The following is a 27,954-nucleotide window of genomic DNA, read 5'->3' as shown; positions in this document are numbered from 1 at the left end:
GGAGGATTTTTGAGGGAAAGAAAAAAAGGGATGAACTGTTTGGCATTAGCTTATCCTTTTTATTTTTAGTTAAGAAACTACCGAAATAAACACTAGAAGTTAGCTGTGTTTGAGTGGCATAATTTTAGCTGTTTTTTTTTTAGTTAATCTAAATTAATGTATCTAATCTGTGATTCAATTACTTGATCAGGTTAATAACCGGATTGAGTTTTAAAAACTATGGTTAAATTACTAAAAAAAATCCAAAGATAATGACCTTTTTTTTCCTAGCAGCGTGCATCATGGGAACTTGGGCAATAATCCTACAATAGAGACTCATGCTCCAACGACTTTAATGAAACGACAATACATAATGCTAGATTTATAGTCAACACTTTAACAAGGATGGAAAAGGCAGTTTTCCGACCTCGTATGCTCGTACAGTGACGGGTCACCAGCGGGACCTATCCAGGTTAACGTTGTGTGTTTTCCCTTTCCATTGACCACCACGTTCAGGAGCAACCACTCATATGATCTAACCCCCGCATGTGACTGTTTTCTTATTTACCTACTCAACTATTTTGAAGCGACGATCGATGCCACAGCAATGTCTTAGACCTTCAGGAGTTGTAACTTGGTAAAGAAAGCAATAGCAATCCAATCCAACTCCGCGGGTGACCACCTCACATTATTGATCGCCGCCATTGATCCATACCACATTTCAGGTTCCACTTGGCTATTAGCGCCAGCACCGCTGTATTCTGGTCGCTCTCCGGCCTTGCTAACCACGTCCCATAACAAAGCCCTTGAATCATCACCTACCGAGCATATCTGCCTTCCGGTGCATGGAGACCAAGATATAGCATTCACACTTGCCTTATGCTTACATAGCTCCATTAAAGGAGTTGTAGGAAAGCGAATGTCCAGAATAACAACCTTATTACTGTCCATGCCAACTGTGGCTATAAATCTCGGGTCTCTTTTGTTCCACTCTAGCCTTAGCAAAGGACAATCTTGCATTGTATTTTCATAAATTATTGTTGATCTCTCTTTGTTCCTTAAATCGAAAACTCTAACGGAGCCATCACCCGATACTGATGCGAAAACATTGAATGCACCCCATGAAATATCAAACACTTCTTTATCATGTGCAACTAATTGAGCGTCTATAACTTCCTTCTCTATGTCCCAAATCACACAAGTGGTATCGACACTAGAAGTGGCCACACGATGAACATCGAAATCAGCCCAGTCAAATGACGTTATGGCAGAACTGAATTCACTACTCTTATTGCCATTAAGGAGAGACTTCAACTCGATTCGGTCATCATGAATTTGCCATATGCGCAAGTAGTCTCCGGAGGTGGCGATGATATCAGGATTTGCAGCATCCTCGGAGGGGAAGAACATGAGGTTTGTAGGTGAATAAGGGTGGTCGAAGATTAGGCGGCTATCAGTGGTGAAATCAGAAGTGTCGCGGTTGAATTGAACAATTTCCACCTTGTTGCTATAGTCTTCAAGGAAACTTCCTATGGCAAGACGTGATTTTTTGTCCTGTCGAACCGACCAGGCTAGTGAATATATAGGCCACTGAGCTATGTAAGTGTAGATGCCTGGTCTTTTCTCTGAAGAGCTTTGCATGGTTGCTTTGATCTATTATTGAGAATACGAAAGCGAGCCTCTCCGGTCCAATCTCTCTGCATGATATTTAAATAAATAAATAACAGTAATTTCATATCTTTGCACTCTACAAATAAGTTACTCATATCATAGGAAAGCATGATAGAAGGCGGGTTTTCGTTTTCCCTCAGGCAAACTTGTGAGTGCTTCTCAATACTGATACATATGTATACCTCTGATGCAAAGTATACCTCTGATATGATCAGGATAAAGCTAACACTAACATCATTTGATACAAGTTATTAATTAACTGATAATATGAAGCTAATCTAGTATTAGGTTAATGAGATAGAACTCTTGATATCCTAAGCAAGTCACGAGTTCCTTGCACCGTGAGTTTGCTAAGTGTATAGAGGTCTTAGCAGGCTGCAGTTCCATTGAGAGAGGAGGTTGCTTACTTGGCTTAAAAAAGGAGAATTTCATGAACAACCAAACAATAAAGAATGCTTGCTTAATTTAGTGAAAACAATAACATACTGAGGCATCAAATACTTTGAAAGTAAAATTGACTAGAGGTCCTTTAGTTTTTGCTAGGGGACTGAGATTGCGATATATATATATATATACACACACACACATGCGCACGCACGCACACACAATTTAAGTTATATCTGATAGAAGTTTAAACGAAGGGTAAATTTTACTTCTATATAAAATTTTAAGTTAATATTTCGGTGCAAGTTTCTAGATAAAATGAATCTTTAAAGGCAAATTTACCCTCCAAAGCTTCTTTTTTTTTACTGTTGTATTGAAATGTGCGTCAAATAGTTTTTCAAAGGAATCACCAAAAGTTTTAATTTTAAGATGCGAAGTGAAGTCAGAAAAGAAAAGAGATTATAACAAAGTGAATCCGTACACTAAATGGAGGGTATTTTCTGAAGATTTACTCTCAAGCATCAAATACAAGATGGCATGAGAAGGCCTGGTTCTTGGCTAGTAGTTCGCTGGCCATATTCTTACCTCAATAAATATTTCGTTTCTGATATGTTGTTTACATAATCAGTGGAAACCTTGTAACCATGCAAAAGCATAAAACACGTTAGAGAAGTTATAGTAAAAAGCAACTACACCGAGACTACAAAAATGTGTTCAACTCCCAAATTAACACTAAAAGAAATGCAAAAGATGTTGTTATTCTCGCCTTACTTCCTCCGAAACGTATGCGACTAGATCAATTTTCTTTGTTCTCTTTATTATCAGTGTTGCACCGTACTCCAGAAAAGGTATTTCTGACCGGGAAGAATGAAAAGAACAGAAAAGATGAAACAAAAATAGGAAAAATATATATATAGCTAAACACACACACACGCATATATATTCAAAGAAAATCAAAAGCATCAAGACAAAGTTGCATGTTTTCCTTTGCATCGCAGTCTCAGCTGCTACTACGAGATAAAGAGAAACTTACAGCACTCAAGATCAGCAAAGAGGATCTGCTTGTGCACAAGAGAGGGGGGACGAGAAGTGGAGTTGATATGTATATTTTGCACAGAAGCTTGCTAGGGACGGTGGAAGTTCAGACTTAAGAAGCAAACAATTATTTTTTAAATTATATGGGAAGGTAAGGTAAACCTAATGGTCAAGTATTCACGAGGACAATGCGTCTATGGTTGGTTCACTTTACTTCAGGATAAGGTCGCACGTTTTAACGAACTACTTTCTTTTCTTTTCTATTTTTGTTGTAGGTGCATGTGAGAGGCTTTCAAGAATCCGAATGTTTCCATACATAAACAGGAAGGTTATACAATTTAAGAAACACTTGCAACTAACTGTCTCCTGGGAGTTGTTCCTATTGATAAGAAAATTAAGGTTTGATTCCATACCCAGTTTCTGTTTCAGGTTTCAGTTTGAATTTTGTTAATTAATAATTAATTTCTTAACACAATGACATTATTCACATCCAACTAACTGTACGTAGAGTTACAGATATGTTTTCAATCTTAGCTCCTAGAATTCTATTTTTTTTTTAATAGCACAATTCAAAAAAAGTTTTGGCAGGATTTAAAAAAATATAGTACAAGTTTATAAATGGTAATATCAAACATGTTGTTGTGGATTTTTTTAATATATTTTTATTTAAAAAATATTGAAAACCAATTATTTTTTTTTAACAAAATGTTCTTGCTGTCCTATTAAAAACAGCACATAATTTCTTGATATTGTATTGTTCCCAGCAGCATGACCTCAATAATAAAAACATATAGTTGTGAAATTAAGTTGCACTATTAATAATAACACAACCTTGCTTCACATGACATATGAATGAAGATGTTGTCTGTAACATTGATAACATTCATTTGTCTACAATCTGTACATCAAAACCCACAATGTTTCTATACATTTTAAAAACAAACCAATGTAAATCGAGGACAGAACCAAATTTTATATTCAAGCAACTAAAAACTTGACCCGAAACCTGATTGATTTAACCCAACAATTAACTATAAATTAAATATATAAAACAATTGATCAACGGTTTTTTATTATTTCATTAAAACAACTTGATAGGACCGAGGAAAAATGTTATAATTCTTCTTTTATTTATACATAACTCATAGTTAATAAATTGAGATATTGAGATTAGATCAAGTTAAATAAGTTAACTAATCTTTAATTAAATTTTTAAACTGATTAAATCCTTGATTGATTTAATTTTAAATTTGATTTAGATTAAATCTCAAATCATCAAGTATTTTTTCATATTATTTGGTTTTTAAATTATATAAAAAAATTTGTGAGTTGAATGTTCGAAATTTGAACATTCATTTGTCTTGTGAAAGTTGCACTATTACCAATAATGCAACCTTCATTTTCTTTTTCTTTAGACTATTTTCTTTGGAAAAGCACAATCTCAAAAAAAAAAAAAAAAGAATTTATTAGGTTACATTGTTCTCGTATATTATATTATTTTTGAATTGTGCTTAGTTTATCAAAAAAATTTATTGAATGGTGATATTTTCCAAAATAAATTTTAGCTTGATTGAACACATCAACGTGGAAAGAAATTCGTAATTGTCTTGTCCTCGAAAGCTCACATGCAATTTGATTTTACATACTAAAATATATTATCATCCCCTTTCAAAATATTATTTATTATAATAATATTTTAATTTTTTAGTTTTTATTATTTATTTTTATTTTATTTTTTAATATTAAGTTAATTATTATAAATTAATCTTTATATTATTTTATTTTTTTCTATAAAATTATTCTAATTTTATAAATCAAGTTACAAGATTGTAAGTTAAAGTTAATAAGTTTATAAATTAACTCAGGCTGACTATATTTTGTTTCAATTAATTTATTTTTTAATTTTATTTTTTAATATTAAAAAAATATTAAATTGATTTTAAAAATTAAATTTTATAATTTATTTTAATTTTCTTTTTATAGAATTATCCGTATTATGACTCAAAAATCCAGTTTAGTCATGAGAGACTACTCCTCTGAGCTTATAACTTCATTAGCGGACTCCATTAAAACATCACTAACTTGTATAATACACAAACATATCCATATTCACTTGTACTGAGAGCATCGCCCCTCCACATTCCTCCAACAAAAGGATGGGTCTGAGTAAAGGAACTCACCAATTAATGGTTCAGACAACTAGCTGTCTAGAACCACTCTCTTGACGAGCATCTCACTGCAACAGGAAGCAGATTTCGGTCAGTAAAATCACAGTATCAATATTTTGCTCTATTTCATCTTCTTCACTGTTAGAGATCAGACTGACAATCATACACAACGGCTAGAACTAAATCATAACTCCCTCTTCTATGGTGATCTGCCCCAGACCATTTCATAATCATAAAAAAAAAAAGGGTTAAACAAATTAAGATTACAATTTACACGCCACCATTAATTTCTATGATTCAGGTAAAAAAAAATGTGATACAGGTGCCTCATAATCACCTCTTCCAAATTAACTGTATTTCTTTCTGGTCCAACTTTAAAGAACTGCCAGATATCGCCAGTTCTTTCCCCCAAAAGATTTGATCCAGATCAAAGTAACATGGGATCGCCATGGCAATCAATACTAGTTTCAAATCCAGCAGCAGATAACAGTTACAGATATTATACATGGAGTTTTTATCCATCAAGCACACACCAAGCAGTCTCGACAGCTGTCTCACCAGAACACCAACTTTTTTTTAGCTCAGCTTGCCTGAGTTTATAGTATTATTTATCTGACTCCTGTTTTCTCCACAAGAATGATTGACTGTGGGTGGTGAGACTGCACTGAATCCATTCGCTTTAACGGACTCAGGAGGGCCATCTCTTGCCGATGTAATCCTCGTTGAATCAGAATTCTTGATAAGTACATCCTCAGGAATCCCCTGCTGTAGCAGTTCTATGCGCCTTAAAGATGGCACATCACCCTTACAGTATCTGTGCCACATGTTCCGGTATGCTGTCTCTAAACCAAGAGTAAAATTTGGTCCATCACAGACTGGAGACTTAGACATAAGTTCCCGGAGACTCGTCCTCAAGTTTGAGAGAGCCGAAATGTCTGAGGCCAGTTGTAGTGCCAATTGAACGTATTCCTCTTCATTTTTGGCAACCAAATGTCCTAACCCTGCGTTACAATCACCCAGAAGGTCCACAAGGATTTATGAAGAATCCGAACATCCTCGAGCAAAATTCAAAGACTCATAAAGCATAGATGTGCAAAAAAACATTATGGATTCATTCTGGATAATTAATGCTTCAGATTCTAAAAGCTAATAAAAAATTCCAACCAAATAGCTCCAATCCGAATTATGAGAATCTAAATATCAGAAAACAGCATGTATTAAATTTGAATTTGAAAGTGAATGGTGGAAACTTTGAAGAAGAAAAAAACATTACATTACATGAAAGCAGCACATATACAGTGTCCATACCATTAGATCACCACAATGACAGGTGACATAAAATTCTCATTCCAGCAGAGTTAATCATTTGGAATAATATCATGGAAAATTTCATATAAATCCAAAAAGCTATGTTTCATCCAGACCATCTATGGTTAAGGCAAGGAGTTTGTCCTTTTCGTTTTACTAGGGCATCATATGAGATGACTTCTTTTTTTTTTTCTTTTCCTTCTTGTTACTGGCTCTATTAGGGATTGAGTTTTCAAAACTATGATCTTGACAAAGCATTCAAAACCATGTCTTCAAGTGTATTGAGTTTACAAAATCATGGTTTTAAAAGGCTACCAGCACTCATAAACCAGCCTTTTTTACTTGAAACCTGCTTTTGGTATACTCAAGGTCAAGCCAAACAAGCACTTCAAAACCAACGAATGCAATAAGGCATGCAAACCGAGAGTAATTTGAGATAGAAATGAAACAAAAAGAAGAAATGAAAACCATGTCTTCAAGAGCATTGAGTATACAAAATCATGGTTTTAAAAGGTTACCGACAATCATAAACCAGCTTTTTTTTACTTTAAACCTGCTTTTGGTAAACTCAAGGTCAGGTCAAACAGGCACTTCGTAAGCAACGAATGCAATGAGGCATATAAACCGAGAGTAATTTGAGATAGAAATGAAACAAAAATAAGAAATGAAAGGTCCTCACCAACTTTGCTGAGAAGACTCACGCCAACATTGTGAGCATGTACAGCACCAGCCATAGTAATGCAAGGAACTCCCATGTACAAAGATTCACATGTTGTTGTTGTACCAGCATATGGAAAAGTGTCCAAGCTACATCAAATACATATAAAGTAAGCCATGAAGAAGATTCAAATGACAAGCCAGAAGCACACTGGAAAAGCATGTATGTCTAAATAATGTGAACAAATCTCAGGATAGGATGATAGAAGGTTAGGTATCAACTAAGCATATATAGAGCATATTTTGCTTATTAACTGTTTCCAGAAAGAAACAATAAGTGGTTGCAAGTATATATGATAACTAAAGATCTTACCTTATGTCCATTAGAGAATATGCTTGCATGTGATCATGATTAAGAAGAATTAGAGGCAGGAGATCGACACGCAGTGGTTCCAACCCCAGCTGCTCCAACACTGCAAGGAATCTCTGTCTAACACTATCACAGCCAAATGGCTTGCATTTCACCACAAGGCGGGAGTTCGGAACTGCACAAAGTATCCTAGCCCAAACTTGCAACACCTTAGGTGTTATCTGTGGGGAGACATAATAAAAGGCCCAAAAAGAGGGACACAAAACATGGAAGCAATCAGAAGAATTTTGCCACTATAGATAGTGGTTTAATAGTCTAATTACAAAACTAAACAATACCTTTGCCAGATTATTAAAGCTACCAAATGTGATAAAGCCATTAGAAAGAGCAGGAGTTGGAGTAACAGGCCCAGCCTCTGGAGAAGGTATGTAACAAAGGAAGCATTCTGGTAAACGAACCAACTCCTCAACATGCCTGTCATTGAATATGCATATAAGGTCATGGATAACATAAAATAATATTCCTACTGAGCTATATTTAAGAACAATATCCTCAAGAAAGTAACAAGTGGTCCTACTTTTGTTTAGTCTGAGGAGGGTCAGTGAATGAATCAGTAATTCTGTAATCAATGGCAGGCAAGCCAGTTGTGTTCGGGTAACCAATCCAAGTCACCTAAAATAAAGGTTAGTCAAAAAACAAGGTCGGAGACAAATTAATAGTCCATTCCAAATTGAAAAAATAAAAAAAATCCAAGTGGAGCAAATAGGAATAGGATCCAAAACATAAGCAGAGACGGGGATTTTCTTTTTCTTTTTTAACATGTGCAAATATTGTCTGCATTTATGCCTATTTTTTTAATGCTTCATGAGTTTTGTCCTCGTTTAGGGGATTTTTATAACATTTTTAGCATCCAGATATTTTTTTTCTAGCTAACTTTTAATGGTTTAAAGAATCCTGACCCTCAATCATATCCTGAAGACAAGCTAACCATGAACCAATACAAACCAAGATCTTGACTAAAAAGATTATATGAGCAAGATTGGGAAAGGATCGAAGAGGAAATGGTAGGATCTGCATCATATGGTTTAATTTCATTTTTCAACTCACCACTTGTTGAGAATGGTGAAAGCTTAGTCCATAAGGCTGTGTTTGATACATGGGACAGAAGAGGACGCAACATGTGGCTTTTCCATTATTCCGTCAGTGCACAGAGGACTGGAGTGGACTGGACAATTGCCCTGTTTTATGGATGACAAGATAGTGGACAGGACAGGACAACATATGATAACAATAATGATACCCTTGTCCTATCTTGCTTTTAATCTGTGGTACTTTAATGTAAAAGAAAACAATTAAATTCATTATAATTCATAGCAATTGAATTAACCAAACAATTATTTTAATCATATCACAAACTAGTGGGAGTACATTTTTTAAATTGCAACAAATATATATTCATGTCACAAACAATCATTATTTGCTTAATTTGTTTTGAAGCTTGAAAGATGTGAGTTTCTGGTGTTCAATGTTTTTGGCAGTAAACATGGAGATAAAGAGATCAAAATGAAGGTTTTGATCCTAGGATCACCAGATCAAACACACACCATAATAAATAAATAAATAAAACCACAAGAAATGCTCCCAAAATCTTCTGTATCTAAACCATGAATTGAAATGATTTTTGAGGATGGATGATAATTGGGTTGTTATAAGAATCATTTTGTTGGTACAAAAACAGACTTTGATGGCCAGAGAAGTTGCCAGCTCAATCACAGTGACATGACAGGCCTGAGGAAGATGAGAGTGACGTTATTTCTTGAGCTTCACAATAATTTAACAAATTTAATTCAGCTTCAAACAGTACAAAATAGGTCTTGTAATTTGGCAAATAATATTTTCCCTGTCTCCCTCCTGAATAATTTGAAATTCTAATCCTAAAATTAGTAGATTTTAACTTTTGGCTTTTCATAAATTTCTTTTCCCTAATTTGGCCTCTCCAAATGTAATATGAGGCCCTGTCCTGAAGACTCCTCGGCTAAGAAATTAAGGCATCCGATTATATGGAAAAGGAAAGAAAAAGAGCTGACAAACACTTTGATTAATGCACAGATATGCTCTGCCAGTGCAGCATTTCCAGTAGCTATGACAACTCATCATATAGAAGTTGCCAAAGACAACTTGACTAAGTTTCATGTAGATGGGTCGGAAGATTGGATAGATATATCATCAATGAATCATTCAAAATACCTAACGATTTATTTTATGGACCAACAAGACAGAATAACTTAGTCATATCAGACAAGAATGGGACATTTTTTAGAGATGGGACCGGAAAATTCCCAAGTTCACCCCAAACACCTAGCCAACAAAAACTGTGCTGTCCAGTCCCACTTTGTAGGCTAATTAACTATATGCAAGTCAGCAGCCTCCAATAAAGTTGCGCTCTTTCTCATGCAGGCACCAATAACAAAAACCTTGATCATTGAAGAAGTTTATTCAAATTGTTTAAGAACCAAAGCTAATCAAAACAATATGATTCTCCCAGAGGCATAAATTTTAACAAGTCCAGAATCTCACTTCAAGAAACTATGCACACGCTACCTACAAGCACGAATCTAACAAGTTCCTCATACAAAAGCATGCATGGAAAATGAATATTCCCAATATAGGAGGTTCAGGAAACTGAGTTACGTATATATGTGCCTTTTACAGAGTCAAATAAAATTGAAGTATAGCTGTAAAAAAGAGATATGAAGTGTATAAATCATTGGCCATTTCAAGCTCTGCAAAGTGCTAATTTATAGACAGCAAAAATGGACTTCATGAGTCAATTTGTTATCCATAGAAGTGGCCATATAGGTGGACAAAAATTATGATCAATAAACCAAAGCCAAAAGCATGATAATTACTGACATCAACAAATCCAAAACAACCTATAAGGAAAGATATACTATTAATTGTTTGCATAAAAAGTCAGAGCATACACAACTTCTTAAATAATATATACTATGAATGGACTCCTCACAAGATAACATCAAGGAAAGAACCACACACCAAAAAAAAAAAAAGGAAAGAAAAGGAAAAGGAAACTAAAACCTAAGGCATACCTGAACAGGTGCTGGTCGGCATGCCATCATTCCCAACTTATTGTTAGCTGTATGTCCAGTGAGTTCAACCAAAATGTCAACTTTATCTTCTCTAACCATGCTTGCAACCTTCTTCTCATCAATCCCGTATATATCCCTCCACATCCCACCCTTTTTTAAAACTTTCTCCCTAAACCTATTCGTTTTTGCATCAGACTGCAATCATTAGAACAGAAAATCCAGAATATCAACATAGCTCACGGATGTCTTGCAGATTTGTAAGCATACTACACAATGCTCTAATTGAATGGTATAAACATAGAATCAAGGCAGTGATTAGCATCAAAGTGCTGGAAAGAGTTGCCTGTTTTGTGGATGCCATGGATTGTGAACTTGACCATCAGAGTCACAAATTAAAATGAACATGAAGCAAAATGATTGGCAATACTGCTGAGCAATTGTGGTATATAAAGGAGGTTTATTCAAAAAAGACTACTACTAACCATCTCTTGCCATCAGTTATATTTAAAAAACAGAATGTTTTTATAAAAAATATAAACCGAGTGGTTTGATGTAGGCAAACAAGTAATGAATTTCATATGACAACACTGATTAGACATATTTGCAATAAAAAAATCCATAAAATCATACATCCGTAAATACTCAAAAATCAACAAATATGTAATAGAGACAAACCATGGTATGCATACCTTCACAACTGCTGAATAGACAACCACCATATAATTTGCATAGTCATGATAGACAAGAGGGGCCTCAATGAAATAAGATACAGAATGAGTAAAATAATCTGGAGATACATATCCAATCACAAGTGGTCTCTCTGGAACTTTTGGGTTGTCCCACGAAGTGTACTGCGGATACAACCTCATAAAGCGCCTACCCCATTCCCTGCATGTAGCATTTCACTTCCGATAAGGCTCACCAAGCTCAATCTAAGAGTTTCCAAACGCTACAAAGTACAATAAAATTGGCATTCTTTTAAAATGTCAAGACTTTACAACATAAAATGCTATTATCATATTCAAATTATATATAATCATCTATGACCAAAAAATGATAGCATGAGCCATAGAGTTCGAAGAAAATGCCCAACTTTTCGTTGAATAAAAATCATTTTGAAAGCCCATAAAGAATAAAATTCAGTCTTTTGATGTAAGAAATTGATGGAAGGACAATTGCAGTAGCTTAATAATGAAGATATATCATTCAATCCCAAAATCTACAATGGACAGAAAGTAGAAAACAGACATAAAAAAGAATATTCACAAACTGAATGCTAATAATGTTCTTCCTCAAATTTCTCAACTCATTTAAATTTTTTATTTGAAAAACAAATTATTTTATATCATGATGGTGTTTGCTTGTAGTCTTCCACCCTCATAATCAGTATAGGAAATATTTTCCAAGTGCCATATTAAATGGCTTCACTGGGAGAAGACAATGACCTCATTAGAAGATTCTTAAAAGAATTGAAATGAAAATGAAATGCCTAGCCCATTGGAGTTAAACCCTACCTGTGAGCCTGAAAAAGCTTATCATCATGTCCCTCGTTTATGTAGTTCATTGCAAGCAACCGATTCTGGCATTGAAAGTTCATAGATATAGATAAGAGAAAGCAATGATACAACAAAGAGGATCCTACACCCATCATACAGACAACAATGTCTGGCATACAATCAATGAATATACGAGCTGTTTGATCTTGGCACCAACTCTGACCATGTTTAAGACATTCAAACAGTACAATACTTTGATAAAAAATTTCCGTCCTTTTTTATAAAGAAAAAAAAGTGGAGGTAGCAGTTGGGCCATCACTTCTACTGTTAGGCCACTTGAAGAATGTAAAAGCGTTCATGTAAAAGAATAAAACCAAGAAGAATTCTTCCTTCTACAATCATCACCATTCCATGCAGCTGCCCACCTCCCCTCCCCCACTTGTGAAGCCAATTACCATTCAAGAGAAAGAATGAAAAATGGGGAAAGTAGCACATGTGGCACTACTACTGAATGTAAAGCATCTGTATTTAAGAATAAAATCAAGTGAACAAAATAAGAAGTAGGTTTTGTCCTTTCACAACAATCATTAACCAATACATAACCTCCACTCCCATGGCCTCTAAGAAGCAATGTCCTTCCCATCCAATGTTATAGTTAAAGCCTTTCATATTTAAACTCAACTGTTCATTCATGCCACTAGACCAGCTTAAAAAAAATTACAGTTCAAACATATTGAGTAAAATCTCTTATAGCATTAGAGGACTAAAAGGAGCATGTTTATGACAACCGACAGAACTTGGCAAGCACTTAGCATTTACTCAAGTAACTGAAAGTGTAACAGCACCTGGCCTGCATTGCGAGAATCAGGATCTATCTCCAGGCATTGCTCGTAAGCACTGATTGCCATAGTTATATTGCCAACATCTCTGTAAAGAACTCCTACAAGTAAAGGATAAATAAAATGACATGTAGCAGAAGAAAAAATTGGTACTAGCCTTTTCTCTTTTGTTTTTTTTTTTTTTTTTGGGGGGGGGGGGGGGGGGGTTGTTTCCATGTAGAACAGGAATCAAATTTATAAAGGAAAATTGTCACAGTACAAATGAAATCTAAGATACTTATATCAGAATCGATGAAACATCTGAAAAGCAAACACATCGGGGAGGGTGTGTTTGTTTCCATATAGAAAAGGAATCTGATTTATAAAGGAAAATTGTCACACTGCAAATAAAATCTAAGATAATTGTTTCAGAATCAATGAAACATCTGAAAAGCAAACTCATCAGAGCTCACAGTGACCTTTTTCTTATCGAAGGGCAGATACAAGAGTGTGAGCGAGCGAGCGAGCGAGAGAGAGAGAGATACCTAAGTTATTATATGCTTCAGCATATGTCGGATTTGCCATGATAGCTTTCTCAATCATGCTTGCAGCAGCATCCATTTTACCCTGCAAATAGGAAGGATCTGGTCAGCAACATGCCAGATATATAATAAACTAAAATAATGTGCATCGAGTATGATTTCATTTAGGACCTGGACAGTGTAAACAACACCAAGGTTGTTCAATGACTGAGAGAAGTTTGGTTTGATTGATAAAGCTAACTGCAAAACAAAAATAATGATGAACATGATTTCCATCACTGAAGAATGAAAACTTAAAAACTGTACAAGTATCTGAACTTGCCTGATAACACTCCACAGCTTTATCAAGGTTGTCTCGGTCTTTGTATATTACACCTAAGTTGTTGCATGCCTCAGCACAATGAGGATTGAAGTTGAAAGCAAGTTCATAGAACACAATTGCCTGCTCACATGGAATAGATTTACTCAATCAATGAATAATAAAATTATTGCAATAAGAAATAAATAAAACTAGCTAAAAACTTAAGTGTATGTGTGTAGTTATATATATAACTTGGCATCGATGAAAAATAAGTTCCAAGCTCAACTTTTTTAGCATGTTGCTATAAATTTGTCAATCCTCATTGCTCTAGAGGCAAAAGTGTACAAATGGATAGTGGGTCAAGAACAGGGTAAAATTCTTAAAAGATCATTCACCATCTCAAACTTCAGCATTTCACCATAAGCAACACCAAGATTATACATGGCATCAGCATAGTGCCAGTTATAATACAAAGCCTTCTTGTAATATGCCACACCTTGATTGATATCTCCCTCAAGTTTAACCTGAATACACAAATGATTAAATCCAAAATCAAACATGTGCAAGAAAAAAGGTATTCTACTATAAGTTTTCACGAAAAGACAAGCTACTTGAGCATCTAATTAACACAACTGACATTAAGTAAAACAAACAGAATCTAAGGAAAGACTCTGCAAATGTGAATTCACAGCTATTATAAGACTAAGCATGAAGGATGGAAAACCCACTTTTGTTCCTAAATCTGTCAATGCTATTGCCATATTATTCTTTGCAATCTCAAAGTTGGGTGACACAGCTAGACACCTGAAAGAATAATATAATTAAGGAACAATCATCAGCAGAGGCATTGAAAGTATGTACAACTTATGTGCAGGGCCCAATAGAAAAGTAAAATAAGTGGCAGGCATACCTCTCATAACAGGCAATGGCTGATTCTAAGTCACCTCTGTTTTTATAGATGACACCCATGTTGCAATATGCTTCAGCATACATGGGCCTCTCCATTGCAGCCTTCTCATAGCAACTAAGGGCAGTGTCATATTGCATCATTTCAGAATATACAACACCAAGGTTATAATATGCAGGCTGCACATAAGAAGTATGACTATTTACAAATGAAAAGTGGAAAACAAACATAGAAACACAAGATTCTGGGAGTGGGAATGAGAAAAAAAATAATATTACCGCATAGTGCGGATCTACTTTAAGAGCATCATAATACTTCTGAATTCCCTCTTGTGTATTACCAGAGAGCTTTAAGCTGGTTCCAAGATCTGTTAAAACAATGGCTAGGCACTCCGAAGCTGGCTTGTATGAAGGATCAGCTTTCAAAGCCTTGTGATACGACTACACAAGAAAAAATCACTAAAATCTTATAAATCAACTTTTGCATATAATATATAGTTGCAAAACCAAAACCCAAAGCATGATCAACTCACATATAAACATATATAATTAGCAATGACATAGTTTCAGTACATTGTAGAATGCAATTCACAAAAAAAATTACAGCAAGAGGTGGTAAACATGCCCTTATCCATAGCAGCTATCAGGCTGACATTGATAGACAGAATTTCATAGCTACCCAGAACACTCCTTACGAGCAAATACAGAAGCTCAAAATGAGAGCTAAAAACTACTGTTACCAGCAGGAAAAGTGAAAACACTAAGTTATTTTTGAAAAAGAAATTGAACAATATTTACTTTTAGCTTTATTTTCAACAAATGCAGGATGAAGCATCCATCTGAGTTCATACACATGCACGGACAGCTGAGCGATGAGTATATCGACTACAAATTCTCTCAATTCCAATTTATCATGCAAAGAACGTAGGAACTAGTTATCAGTATCAGCAATCACCGATCCCCTTTTTTTTAGATGCATAAGATCCACAAGCACGATAAAGCCAGTCTATATGCGTAGGAAAGCTAGTAAAGCATCACAAAAAAAGGGGGAAATGAGACTTCTAATCTGTACTAGCATACTTAACAATTCGAATAGCAAGCAATTAAATCCAACCTGTAAATAAAATTGCAATACAAGTTTGCTTGCAAACTGTGACTTCTAATTATAACAAACATCTTATTTACTGATGTGATGAAGATGAATTGATGGTCATGAGCTTACTTCAGCAGCCTCTAACAGACGACCCTCATCCTTGTACAGTATACCACAATGTGTCAGGGCACACGCGTTCTCTGGGTCCAGCTTAATAGCTTCAGCAAAACTATCAAAAGCAAGCCTTTCCATGTTCTGCATCTGCAAGCATATTCCTTTTCCGATGTAAGCCTCAGCATTTCTACTATCATTCTCCAGGGCACTCTCGTAAAGAGCAAGAGCATCAGCAAATTTATTTCTCGATCGAAGAATGTTGGCATAAGAGAGTGCGTCCTTCCCTTCAAACCCCTTCTGTGCTGGAGACGAACCAACACGAGAGCCACTAGGGCCAGGTGAAGGCCGTGATCCCTTCAAGAAACCATTATCCCCAATCGGTTCCTTCTCTCTCACATTACCAGCATCATTCTCTGTCCACGCCATCTGGGTATACCGAGATTCTCTCTTTCCTATAGGAGTATCTACGAAAATAATCAACTTTTCATTCACAACCACCGCACGTCAAAAAAACAAACCACAAATGCAAGGCTTTACCCAATGCTTGAACTTTAAATGCATAGAGTTTCAGGCTTTATGAGACATTAAATTGCACTGAAATTCAACTTCAAATTACTAAAACAACCACTTCACCTTGCCTCCATGGAATGACAAGCACAACAAAAACCAGGATTTTCAATGTTAAAGAGAGAAAGAAGTGTTTTTACATCATTATAACTGCATTGAACACACAATTGGAAACCCTAACTAGGTCAAAACTGATTCAAGAAACTGCTTGATTTAGCAAAGCTACCATCTTGAACCCCAGCTGATCATTTAATAAAACCCTAAAAGAAGAAGAAAATAATTAAAACATCACGAAAGAATCATCAAACCCCAGCAAAACCCATATAGAAGTAGAAGATAAAAATTAAGGGTTTTTATCCAATTCGATACGCAGAAAAAAAAAGGAAACGAGAAACTCAAGAAGACAAGATAAAAAGTGTTTAAAAAAATAGAGATTTTGATACTCACATTCAAGAAAACAAAAACCCACTAGAGCAAAAGACTTTTAATAAGGAATGGCGTCTGACAAGAAGAGAGATAGGTGTAGGCTAAGGTTGGCCGGAGTAAGTGAGTGTCCAAAGACAGAATTTTCAGAGAGAGTTATACTAATTTTAAGAGGTTATTATTCGAAAGTTGAAACGGAGACACGGCACTCTCTCTTTAAATTCCGGTCTCCGACAGCGAGAAAGCGATAGAAGCGTCCCACAACCAGAGAGAAAACGGTCGAGCCACCTGCTTGGTGTTGGTGTGTTCGTTAAATTACAAACAGGAGAGGACTCTGTTGCCTTTTGTTTGGTTTTGTGTTGCTTTTGCCCTCTTATCTCCACAATAATTTCATTTTTGTACCATCACTCTTTGATATGGCAGCTACCGGTGGAGCAATGGAAGTGTGCACTCTCTTTTTTATACTTTTTAAAGCTGTTTTCAGACAATTTACATATTAATTAAAAAAGAAAATATAATATTAACCTAAATTTTTTTAATATTAATTTTTCTGCAAATATCGAAGTATTTACTATTAAGCTGAGCCTCTTGCAAAAGCCTTGTTTTGAAAGAGTCTCGACTGAATTAAGGTCAGCTTCCCATAAACCCTCCTGTTCCTTTCATGAGCGCCAAGCCTGCCTCAGCAAGACTGAGAGAAAGCTCCCTTTCTATACGAAAACAAAAAACAGAGAGAGCCCAAGCAAGCTCTGTTTGCCAGTCCCTTAATTGCATTTGGACCCCACTCCTCTGTATAATGCACTGCCATATTATCTGATCTTCTGCGACCCGATTACATGAAGAACAAGCAGCCTGCATGTCTCTTCCCCGTTGCACTTGTCAGACTTTTGCTGACAACCTGTGAAGATCGCAAAGCCAGGCAATAAAGCTATACCAGTAAAGAGAAATTGCCACTACAGATCCTTTCCGAAGAAATACAATCCTGGGAGCAATTATTTCCAAAGAAATACAAGCTCTTTAACATCTCCAAGAGCAGTCATTATGTGCATTTAGACTCCATGCACTTCTATTTTTAATCAGATGACTCGAACCCAAATTCAGCCAAAAAGAAAAACCTTGTGTAGTGCATTTGGAAAAATAAATATTTTTTTTAGTTAATTTTATTTTTTTACTTGAAAAGAACACTCTTTTATTTTTTATATTCAATATTAGTATAATTAATCAGTGTTTTCTAGCTTTTTTTATATAAAGATTTGTCATAATTTTTTTAGCAATGAGGGTGAATAAATAAAATTAAATATTTTAAGAGTTTCCTCAAGTTATGGTGTTGTTGATCTTTATGGGACTTGACTTGTAATAAACATTGTTATTTTTCACTTATATTTGGGTGAGTTGATACCAAGTGATTCCTAATAATTTTTGTTATGTTATCAAATCACCATACCAATGGATAATTATCATGGTTCAACAATTCTACATGATTAGTTATTGTGCATTGTAAAATAATCATGATCGGAAAAAATTGTGAAATAGGACATGTTTTTGCAGAAGATGATAAAGTGACTTCTTTTAAGGAAAAAAATATTATTTTTGTTTCTGTTAATAATTGTTATTGAATATTATAATGATAAAACTGATGATGAGATGCTTATTATAAAAGTATTGTATTATGAATTTGTGATTGTTGTTAATGGGTGAATAACAATAATTAAAAAAAAATTATAAGATAGGATATGCTCGTTCATTAAAGGATGAGAAAGTTTTTTCTTAGAAAAAAGACGTTGAGGAACTAATATGTTATTTTGTTCTTTTCAATTGCTATAAAAAATCTTAGTGGTAGGACCTATAATGAAATGATGTATAAAAATGTTGTAGTAAGAGTTATTGTATCAGATATTTATGATGAGACAATTTATATAAAAATATTGTATTAGAAATTATAACAAGAAAACATGTATAAAAGTGTTAAAAATTTATGAAGCGGTCCACACACAAAAATATTTGTGCTGGAGGATAATAGTTTGAACTCGTATTTTATGGTGAGTTTCTTTCATTATAGTAAACTGATGCATTAACTTTTAAAAACAATAAATAATTTTCTTGATTAATTTTTTTTTTTTTACCATGCATTGTTATGCTTTTCTATATATATATAATGTTGTGTTGGGTTTTTAACGAGTAAGATGTAGATAAATAAAATTAAGTATTTTAAAAATAATATATTATACTATAGATTTTTCATTATAGAAGCCCGATTTTATTTTTTTTAATTAATGTTTATTTTAAAATACGATAGAGGTTGTATTTTAAAGTATTTTTCATTTGAAAATACATTAAATTATTTTTTTATTTTTTAAAAAATTATTTTTAACACCATATTAAAATAATTCAAACATAAAAAAATTCAAATTTAAAAAAAAAAAAAACACTGTACCACAATGCTAAACACCGTTTCCTGTGATACTTTACAGGCAATCTCCTCATTTTAAATCCTGCAACATTGTCTATTTGTGCAACAGTTTCAGCACCTAAAAAAACCTCACAATTTGAAGGTTTGAATATCAGACCATATAATGAGCAGAACTGATAAAAAATAGTAACCACAGAGTTAATAGCATTCACGTTTCCAGCAGCCAAAAACACGAGGTCACTAGCAAAACAAAGGTGAGTTGAAAAAGACTTTCTTACACCTTGGATGGTAAGGGAGACTTCCATTAGCAGCAGCAACATTCAACGAACATGATAGGACTTCCATCACGACCACAAATAAATAAGATTTCAACGGGTCACCTTTTCACAAACCCTTCTCGCCATTAAAATGACCTCGAAGACTGCCATTAACAATCACTGAAAAGCTGGTGGTGGAGATACAAGCATGTAGCCAATTTACAGATTAAATATCGAGCTCTAAAAACATTCTCTCCGGTTCTCGTCGTATCTTGTACAAAAGTTGGTTGATTTTGTCTAATAATGAAATAAAGACATTTTCATCTGCAAGATTTTGGATATGCATTTATAGAGAGTTGTGCAGCAGTAGATAGGTCTAAAACCCACTACTTTACTCGCATTTGCAACCTTAGGAACAAGAGTGATAGTAGTGGAATTGATGGCTTTCAACATTTTACCAGCTCGGAAGGAATCCAATAGAGCATCGGTCACCTCATCGCTAACAAAGTCGCAGGCAGACTTGAAAGAACAGGTGCCTTACTACTATTCAAAGAGAGCGTGACCCTTTTAAGTTTAACCTCTTGAGCAGACTACAAGAGCAGCAAGGAAAGATCGTTGTTTTGTAGAGAACCTTTTAGGGAGGATTCTTAGAGCATGCTCCACATTGCTATCTTCGTCACCAAGCAAATTATGATAGGATTGAATGATTCTAAATTTCAGCTTGGGAATTCAGAATGCTACCACCTGCATGCAGAAAGAAGAACGGAGATTGTATTTTAAATTCTCCATGCCTTGGTTATTTGAACAATCAGTGCCAGAAGTAGAGAACTTCTCATCTACAATGATCACTTTAACAGTGTTTCTCCGCAGTATCCATCTAAAGATCTTCTCATCTACAATATTCTGAAAATTCTGTTCTCATATGTTGTCTCCACCAAGTAATCTACAGACTTCTTGTTGTTTAAGAGGGTGATTAAACCCTCTATTATTAAATATCTTTGCGATCGAATTTTATGCCAATATTAATCTACATCTACATTTAAACCAAGTGTATTTGTTTATGAACTTTTTTTACGCAACGCCCTCTTGCATTACCTTGTGTGTTTGGAATTATGAGGCGTTAATTAAAAACACCAAAAGGAAAAAAAAATTAAATCAATAAAGACATCGCTTTTAATTTGATTAAATACTAAGATTTGTGGGCTCGCACTAAGACACATGTTAGAATTTTTTTTTTCTTATCAATTAAAAAAAAAACATTAGTGTAATGCAAGCGTGTATAAAAAAATAACCATAGCTTGGGACATATACCCGATTGATCAACAAATGCTTGTATAGTTAATTAGATGATAAAAATATAGATAACGAAAATAAATAGCCCAACTCAAACAAAAAATAGTTATGGTAACCTGCAAAAGAAATTATTAAAAAATCAAAAAAAGATCATCACCTGTCTACTTGCTTTCTTATAGAACCTGATCTGCTAGCAAAATATATATATGTTGTATTATATTATATTACTTTTTAAAACAGAATTATTTCACTAATATTTTTTTTGAAAACATGCTAGCAAGAAAAAATAGAAAGAAAAAAAACTGGGTATAGATCTGGAGTGAGCGGCAAAGAGCTGTACTTGTTAGTAATGGAAAATTAAGTGATTAATTAAAATTTACGCCAGGCTCTTTTACAGATCCCCTCTTCTCATCTTTCAATCTAAATAAGCCAAGGTATAATACATGGTATATCACAATAAAATCATCTCCATGCACAATGGCGACGCTGATTATCAAGAATTTGACAAGCACAAATGATTTAATGGAGTTGTTAGGCTTTCATTTTTTGAAGCAGGGCTAACTAATCTTGATGGCCATCACCTTTCTACTTGCTTTCTTATAGAACCTGATCAGATGGAATTGAAAATATTTAGCAACAACTCCTCTTAGCCTGGGGTATAGACCAACTCTTGCTGGTTTCCTTATATAAGGTTCATCCATCCACCCAATCACTTCACAGCAACTCCTGATTCTTTGCTCGCTAACCCTCATAGAACAACCGTCCTCAGGTCTCCACTCTCTAAAGAGCGAAAATGAAGAGTGAATCAGCAGCGATTGATATCCCAGAGTCTAGCTCTGTTGCTAAAGGAAAAGCACCTCTCATAGCTGTTTCCAGGGATGAAAAGGGAGGATACGGGAAGGGGATTGCCATATTTGACTTCATTCTAAGGCTAGCTGCTATTGCGACTGCTCTAGCTGCTGCTGCTGCCATGGGAACTAGTGAAGAAACCCTCCCATTCTTCACTCAATTCTTCCAGTTCCAAGCTAGCTATGATGATCTTCCCACTTTCCAGTATGTGATTTTAACCTGTTGCTAGGGATAGTATAATATGCACTGAATTCTTACACACAATAACACGCCTTTTGGGATAATACTTGTTACAATGTCTTGGGCCGGTGGCGTGAAATCAACATAGTAGCCTATTTAGAAGGTATGGAGATTTCTACAGAAATTTTAAGGCATCTCTTTTTTCAGGTTTTTCGTCATTGCAACCGCATTTGTTGGTGGCTACCTGGTCCTTTCCCTTCCACTCTCCATAGTAGGTATTGTCCGCCCACATGCAGTTGGACCAAGGCTCCTGCTGATTATTTTGGACACTGTAAGCTCTCTAAATGTTGTGTAATTAACATCTCGCTGTGAAACCCAAATTCTCAACTCATTTTAACAAGAAAATCTCAACCCCCCCCCCCCCTTTTCTTTTCTTTTTTCAGGTTGCACTTACCCTAAACACCGCTGCTGGGGCTGCAGCTGCTGCCATAGTCTACTTGGCCCACAATGGCAACCCAAACACAAACTGGCTTGCTATCTGTCAACAGTATGGTGATTTCTGCCAGAAAGTCAGTGGAGCTGTGGTGGCATCACTCATCACTGCTGTCATCTTCGTGTTTTTGATTGTGCTTTCAGCTTTCGCTCTGCGAAGGCATTAAGAGAAAAAAAGAGTGAAACTTGTTCTGTTTTATCTCTGGACTTGTTTGGTGTTTATGTTGTTGTTATCATTGTTATTTTCAGTGTTCTTATTGTATAATGGTGAGAGTAATGGTGTGATTTACAGTAATGTAAGAGATGATTACAATGAAAATTGAAGTGTTTTATATATATATATATAGCTGTGTCACTTGTGAATATGCTTGGATTTACAGTTTAAACATTATTGCTTATTATAAAATTATAACTTCACAAATTACTTAAAAAGCTCTTGAAGCCATGAGATCAAATATATACAAGTTTATTTATTTTTATATTTTAAAAGTATTTTTAAAATAATTAATTTTTTAATTTTATTTTATTTTAAATTATTTTATTGATAATCCCATATCATTTTAATATACTAATATCAAGAATAAAATTTTTAAAAAATAAATATTATTTTAACATATTTTAAAATAAAAAATATTTTAAAAACCACTTCTATCAAATAAACTCAAAATCTAATATAGCTCACCTCCATTTCCTCAGCAACAACAACTAACATGTTTGTTTCTACGTTTTAAAAGTATTTTTAAAAAAATTTGAAATTTTTTTATTTTTTTATTAACTTTAAATTAATATGTTTTTAGTGTTTTCAAATCATTTTGATATGCTAATGTCAAAAATAATTTTTAAAAAATAAAAAAACATCTTTGACATGCATTTTGGCACGAAAAGCTATTTGAAAAGCAATAGCAACCACACTTTCAAGCAGGCTTAAGTCTTCAATAAAAACTTCTAATCAAAATATAATTGCCTTGCTTAAGCCAGAGGAGGGGTTGTTGAACATTAGTTACAAAAGGTGAGATAATCATAATCCCAGTAAATATTCCTCCCTCGGAATTAAAATGGTAACCTACTTTCAAATTCTTGTCAAGTATCTTCAAATTGAGAATTAGTCATACATCAAAGGGAATTCTAGAGCCATTGTATCAGGCACATAGGGCTCATCTATATATGATATAGTCGCAAGGTACAGAGCACAACTCAAAAGGTTACTAAGAAAATTATTTTCAAGAAAGTCCTTTCTAAGTGCTAATTGAATAGTTGATGTTTTCTAATCAACTTGTTATTGCCTTCAGCTGGGGACCAGCTAATTTATGCTCCCCTGCTTCTCACAACTTTCTTCTCGACTTTTAATCAAAAGTGAAAAAAAAAAAAAGCAAGCTTTAAATAGATTGGAAATGGTGAGCACCCACACCCTTATTCCTATAAATAAAAAAACTATTTAAGATTGCAATCCTCACTACAAACTCGATTTAACCAGCTCCTCTAGTTTCAACAACCTTTTCTTTTAGGCATACACTTCAATATATTTTTTAATTTCAAGATGCCATTGTCGTGCATTACCCAACTAGACACACATCAAATTTTCCATGCAAGACAAGGACTTTTTTTCTTGCCAATATTAATATTTATTTTCTCCGTATATTGTATCATTAGTTGTGACTAACTTATACATCAATAGGCATCACAACCAATAATGAATAACCTAACCTTCAATAATGCAGCTCTTCATCTCTACAAAGTACCTACAACTCTACACATAGAGGGACTTGCAACACACTTACTCCACGAGGTAAGCTAGGTTAATCAAAGTCTATAAATATCTTAATTATTATATAAATATTCAAGTAGGAGAGGCAATTTAATTTCATATAAGAAAACTAACATATACATTTTCTCTCATTTTCTTTACTCTTTTGCACATTTTTCTTTTTAAAATCTTACTAACCTAAATATCAAATGATTCATTCTTTTGTCAAAAAACTTATTTTTCAAGAACAATAAAAAATAAAGACAAAAGCATAAATTCAAGCCCATCATATTCTAACATAAAAAACAATCATGAAAAACCCAATACATTCTAAATCTTTCACAACTTTATCAATGGTGTCGTTTCTAGAAACTTGAATAAAAGTTGGTTCATTTCTTTTTCACACCCCTCACTAAAAAATTCTTTTCATAATCAATTACTTGGAAACTTTAGGACATGAAAGAATTATTAACCTCCCCATAACAAATACTTCAACTCGTTCAGATCCCCCAACAACTCTCCTATCAAAGTGAGAATGTTTAACAATGTTGTTCTAGTCATACAACAATAATTTCACACTCTTGCACTCTTTCAATGAGAAATAAAACATGTAGCTTCATTGCATACACTATTGAATTTAAAAAGATAATTCATGTTTCCAAAAGAAATAAGGTAAAATGACATGAAAGTTAGTAGACATGAGAACATTCGTACTCTAATTGTCCAAATAAGTTGCTCCTACTATAAAGAGCACTCCTTAACAAATCCTAGTCATAACAATGACTTCAACCATCAATCCTTTTTTTAAGTATCGTTTATAAGCTCCCCATTAAAAAAGGCAAAAACATAAGATAAAAAAGTAATTACATCATCCTTTAAGAATGAACATCGCCTTCATCAAATAAAAGGTTCTTCACTTTGTCATCAAGTGTTATATACTCATCCCTCTAAATATTGCATCTCTATAAAGGCCAAGTTAGACAACTATGATGACTTTACAGACTTAAGAAAGCACATACGAAACATGAGAAATATTCTAGACCTGGTTATAAATAAGGCTGATGCTATATACAAAATCCTCATAATAACATTTTATAGATATACTCAGATATGGCATTAAAGCCTTAAGCTTAGCTCCATCCTTGACCTTCATGACCTTTGCATTGAACTTATCTTCCATTTCAGCATTAACATATCAACCAAAAAAAGTGATGTTAAGCTTTTTTTTCATTGCTCAAGGATAAGATAAGAGTATCAAAGCATACCTTTAAAGATTTAACAAAAAAATGGTAAGTGTGGAGAATTTAATCAAACTTATTGCCAATGAAGCTTTAATTAAAAGTGTTTATAACTACTTTTTATATGAAAGACTATATACTCACCCTAACTGAACTCTTCTTAATGTGAAAAAGGTAATAGAAAACCACTTTCAAGTAGATAAGATAAGCATGAACAAACAATAACATCTTTATTTTCATCCATAAAGAGTAGAATTTCTTTAACACCATCAATCTTTTACAGGCATCTAAAAAGCATTAAAGGATCCATTCATAACTGTCTAGTATTCCATGAGCTTATGACTACTACTCTAGCTGTTATACGAGATAAGGTAATGAATGTCATTAAAAAAATGGAATTTATGCAACACTTTTCATCTATAAAGAGTGGCATGAATATAAGATACCATAATTTTTTTTTTATCATTTTTACCATGACTATATTCATGATATTAAGGAATGTTATACTGTAAAATATAAGATAGAAAAATTAATCATCAAGAGTTATATCCAACAGTGTATAAAAAAGGAAGTGCAACTCGAACAAATAAGGAAAGATCTCTAAGATGCATTACTTGGGATAAGATAATTTCTAAAAAATATATCTCCACTTGCATGAGAAAATCTTCTGAACTTTTCAATAAAAATAGTAGTGTTCACAATGTCTATTGAATTCTATGTGTCTCCAAACAATTTCTCTATGTCTTTCTTGAAAAATTTGGGTTGAAAATACTTTCTGAAAATTATGAAAAATTTTAAAAATATCATATTATTTGTTGATTATATCAAATTTAATCCTTAATTTTTTTTTATTACTATATATTTTTTATTTTAAATATTTAATTTTTAATTTTATCTTTTATAATTGTTACGTGATTTTTTCTTATTATTTTTTTATTGAAATTTTTTATCTATTAAATTTGGTCCTCATTCTTTTGATTGTTACTTATTTTATTTGAAATAATTGATAAAATGTTAATTATTATTATTTTAATTTCTTCATATTTCATTTTTTTAGATTTAATCTCTATTATTTTGATCATTATTTATTTCATTTGAGATAATTTATATAATTATATTTTTTTTTCAATTTTATTTTCATTCAACTTTTTAATTTGTAAAATTTGTTCCTTATTATGTTAATACACTTGAAAAAAATAAAACATTAATAAATTATTTTCTAACTCATTTTCCATGACATAATCAAATATTAGAAAGTGTTTTCCAACTTATTTTTCATTACACTACCAAACATCAAAAAATAATTTATTTTTTTAGAATTTACTTTCAAAAAAAATTATTTTCCAGCAAATAAACGGAGTCTTAACACTACTCTTACATAAAATATTTTTCATTTTCTAAATAACTAAGTTCTACTTTAAGAGAAATAAATAAATTTATTAAACACTCATCTCTTTTGTATGCATGATAACAAAAGTCATAAAAAGGTAACATCAACTATATAAAATATTAAGTATTTTTTTCTATTTCATTAGTCAAATCTTTCAAACGTGATTTTTAAAAAGACTTGTGGAGGGGATGAAGGAGCATAAAAAATAAATTTCTAAAATTAGAAAAAAAAAATATTACATCCTAATTGCTCAAGCTAGACCCAAAAAACTATAATTCATAGTCGTTCAAACCATCTTGAATGGCCCTCTCTCACACATTTTATCTCTACCCACTCATCTTTCTCTTTCTCACCCTTACCAGCTATAAGGGCTTTCCTATCAAGCACACACCTCAATATATTATAATTTTGAGATGTTGGTGTCGCACACCACCCAACTAAGTATTCATTAAATTTTTTATATAAAGCAAACATTTTTGTTCTTGCTAATGATTATTTTTTGCACACATATGACATTATTAATAACCAACTTCTTCATCAATAACACAAGCACCGCAACCACTGATGAGCATCAACCAATCCATCAATGATACATCTCTTTAAAATTCATAAAGTATCCACAACTCCACATACTGAGGTACCTATAATGCCACTCTTCATGACTCTATAAGGTGAGATAGTGTGACCAATTTCTATAAATACCTTGGTCACTAGGTAAACATTCAGGTAAGGAATGTCAGTTTAAGTTCATATAAAAACACTTATAAATACTTGCTCTCATTTTCTTTACTCTTTTATAGATTTTTTCTCTTACATTTTACTAACTTAAGTATCGATGTGCCCTTTGTTTTAATGAGAGACTTGTTTGTCAAGAACAACTAATCTTATATTCCAACCTATCACATTCTAACCTGGTATCCAGTAGTGGAAAGCCTAATCTCGTTTGAAGTTTTCATAACTTTATCATCAACAATAACAATAATAATTAATTTTTTGTAAGGAATTCAAAACGAAAAGGAAAGAAAAAACATCCTTTTGTATTACCTTAACTTAAAAGTAGATTTTTTTTCTTTTTTGGTTTTGTTTAAGCTTGAACTTAGATTGGAATCAGCATTTTTAAGCATAGTTAATGCAACCATATATTATCACTTGTCCTTGCATGTTG

The 27,954-nt window shown here is 33.5% G+C and overlaps 3 protein-coding genes across 7 annotated transcripts; 1 reads left to right on the top strand and 2 right to left on the bottom strand.

Moving 5' to 3' along the window:
* Positions 1 to 306: 306 nt before the first annotated feature.
* LOC105110740 (WD repeat-containing protein LWD1-like) lies at positions 307 to 3,190 on the bottom strand. Of its 3 annotated transcripts, XM_011005889.1 has the most exons (3): positions 3,068 to 3,190; positions 2,801 to 2,888; positions 307 to 1,676 (listed from the first exon to the last, which is right to left on the bottom strand). In XM_011005889.1, exon 3 carries the CDS (start codon positions 1,618 to 1,620, stop codon positions 592 to 594), a length of 1,029 nt encoding a protein of 342 aa, XP_011004191.1. In that variant the 5' UTR covers positions 1,621 to 1,676; positions 2,801 to 2,888; positions 3,068 to 3,190; the 3' UTR covers positions 307 to 591. The 3 variants fall into 3 exon arrangements, with proteins under 3 accessions (XP_011004191.1, XP_011004192.1, XP_011004193.1); XM_011005890.1 differs by lacking the exon at positions 2,801 to 2,888; XM_011005891.1 differs by lacking the exons at positions 2,801 to 2,888; positions 3,068 to 3,190 and adding an exon at positions 2,620 to 2,787.
* A 2,136-nt stretch (positions 3,191 to 5,326) lies between these two features.
* LOC105110739 (probable UDP-N-acetylglucosamine--peptide N-acetylglucosaminyltransferase SPINDLY) lies at positions 5,327 to 17,359 on the bottom strand. Of its 3 annotated transcripts, none has more exons than XM_011005886.1 (18): positions 16,964 to 17,359; positions 15,965 to 16,413; positions 15,022 to 15,183; positions 14,747 to 14,922; positions 14,565 to 14,640; positions 14,232 to 14,360; positions 13,858 to 13,977; positions 13,707 to 13,775; positions 13,539 to 13,620; positions 13,021 to 13,115; positions 12,194 to 12,258; positions 11,369 to 11,567; positions 10,680 to 10,874; positions 8,150 to 8,244; positions 7,911 to 8,046; positions 7,576 to 7,793; positions 7,225 to 7,352; positions 5,327 to 6,238 (listed from the first exon to the last, which is right to left on the bottom strand). In XM_011005886.1, the coding sequence occupies exons 2-18, from the start codon at positions 16,373 to 16,375 to the stop codon at positions 5,814 to 5,816; spliced, it is 2,781 nt and encodes a 926-aa protein (XP_011004188.1). In that variant the 5' UTR covers positions 16,376 to 16,413; positions 16,964 to 17,359; the 3' UTR covers positions 5,327 to 5,813. The 3 variants fall into 3 exon arrangements, with proteins under 3 accessions (XP_011004188.1, XP_011004189.1, XP_011004190.1); XM_011005887.1 differs by having other exon boundaries at positions 15,965 to 16,401; XM_011005888.1 differs by lacking the exon at positions 16,964 to 17,359 and adding an exon at positions 16,657 to 16,776.
* Positions 17,360 to 21,596: 4,237 nt separating this feature from the next.
* On the top strand, positions 21,597 to 22,736 carry LOC105110738 (casparian strip membrane protein 1). The gene is made up of 3 exons (XM_011005885.1): positions 21,597 to 21,949; positions 22,133 to 22,256; positions 22,369 to 22,736. The coding sequence occupies exons 1-3, from the start codon at positions 21,690 to 21,692 to the stop codon at positions 22,582 to 22,584; spliced, it is 600 nt and encodes a 199-aa protein (XP_011004187.1). The 5' UTR covers positions 21,597 to 21,689; the 3' UTR covers positions 22,585 to 22,736.
* The last annotated feature ends 5,218 nt before the right edge of the window (positions 22,737 to 27,954 follow it).

This window comes from Populus euphratica, unplaced genomic scaffold, assembly GCF_000495115.2.
Source record: "Populus euphratica unplaced genomic scaffold, PopEup_1.0 scaffold262.1, whole genome shotgun sequence".
In the NCBI taxonomy this organism is placed as follows: Eukaryota; Viridiplantae; Streptophyta; class Magnoliopsida; order Malpighiales; family Salicaceae; genus Populus; species Populus euphratica.
The sequence above is the reverse complement of the archived record's forward strand: the minus strand, read 5'-3'. Positions and strand labels throughout refer to the sequence as shown.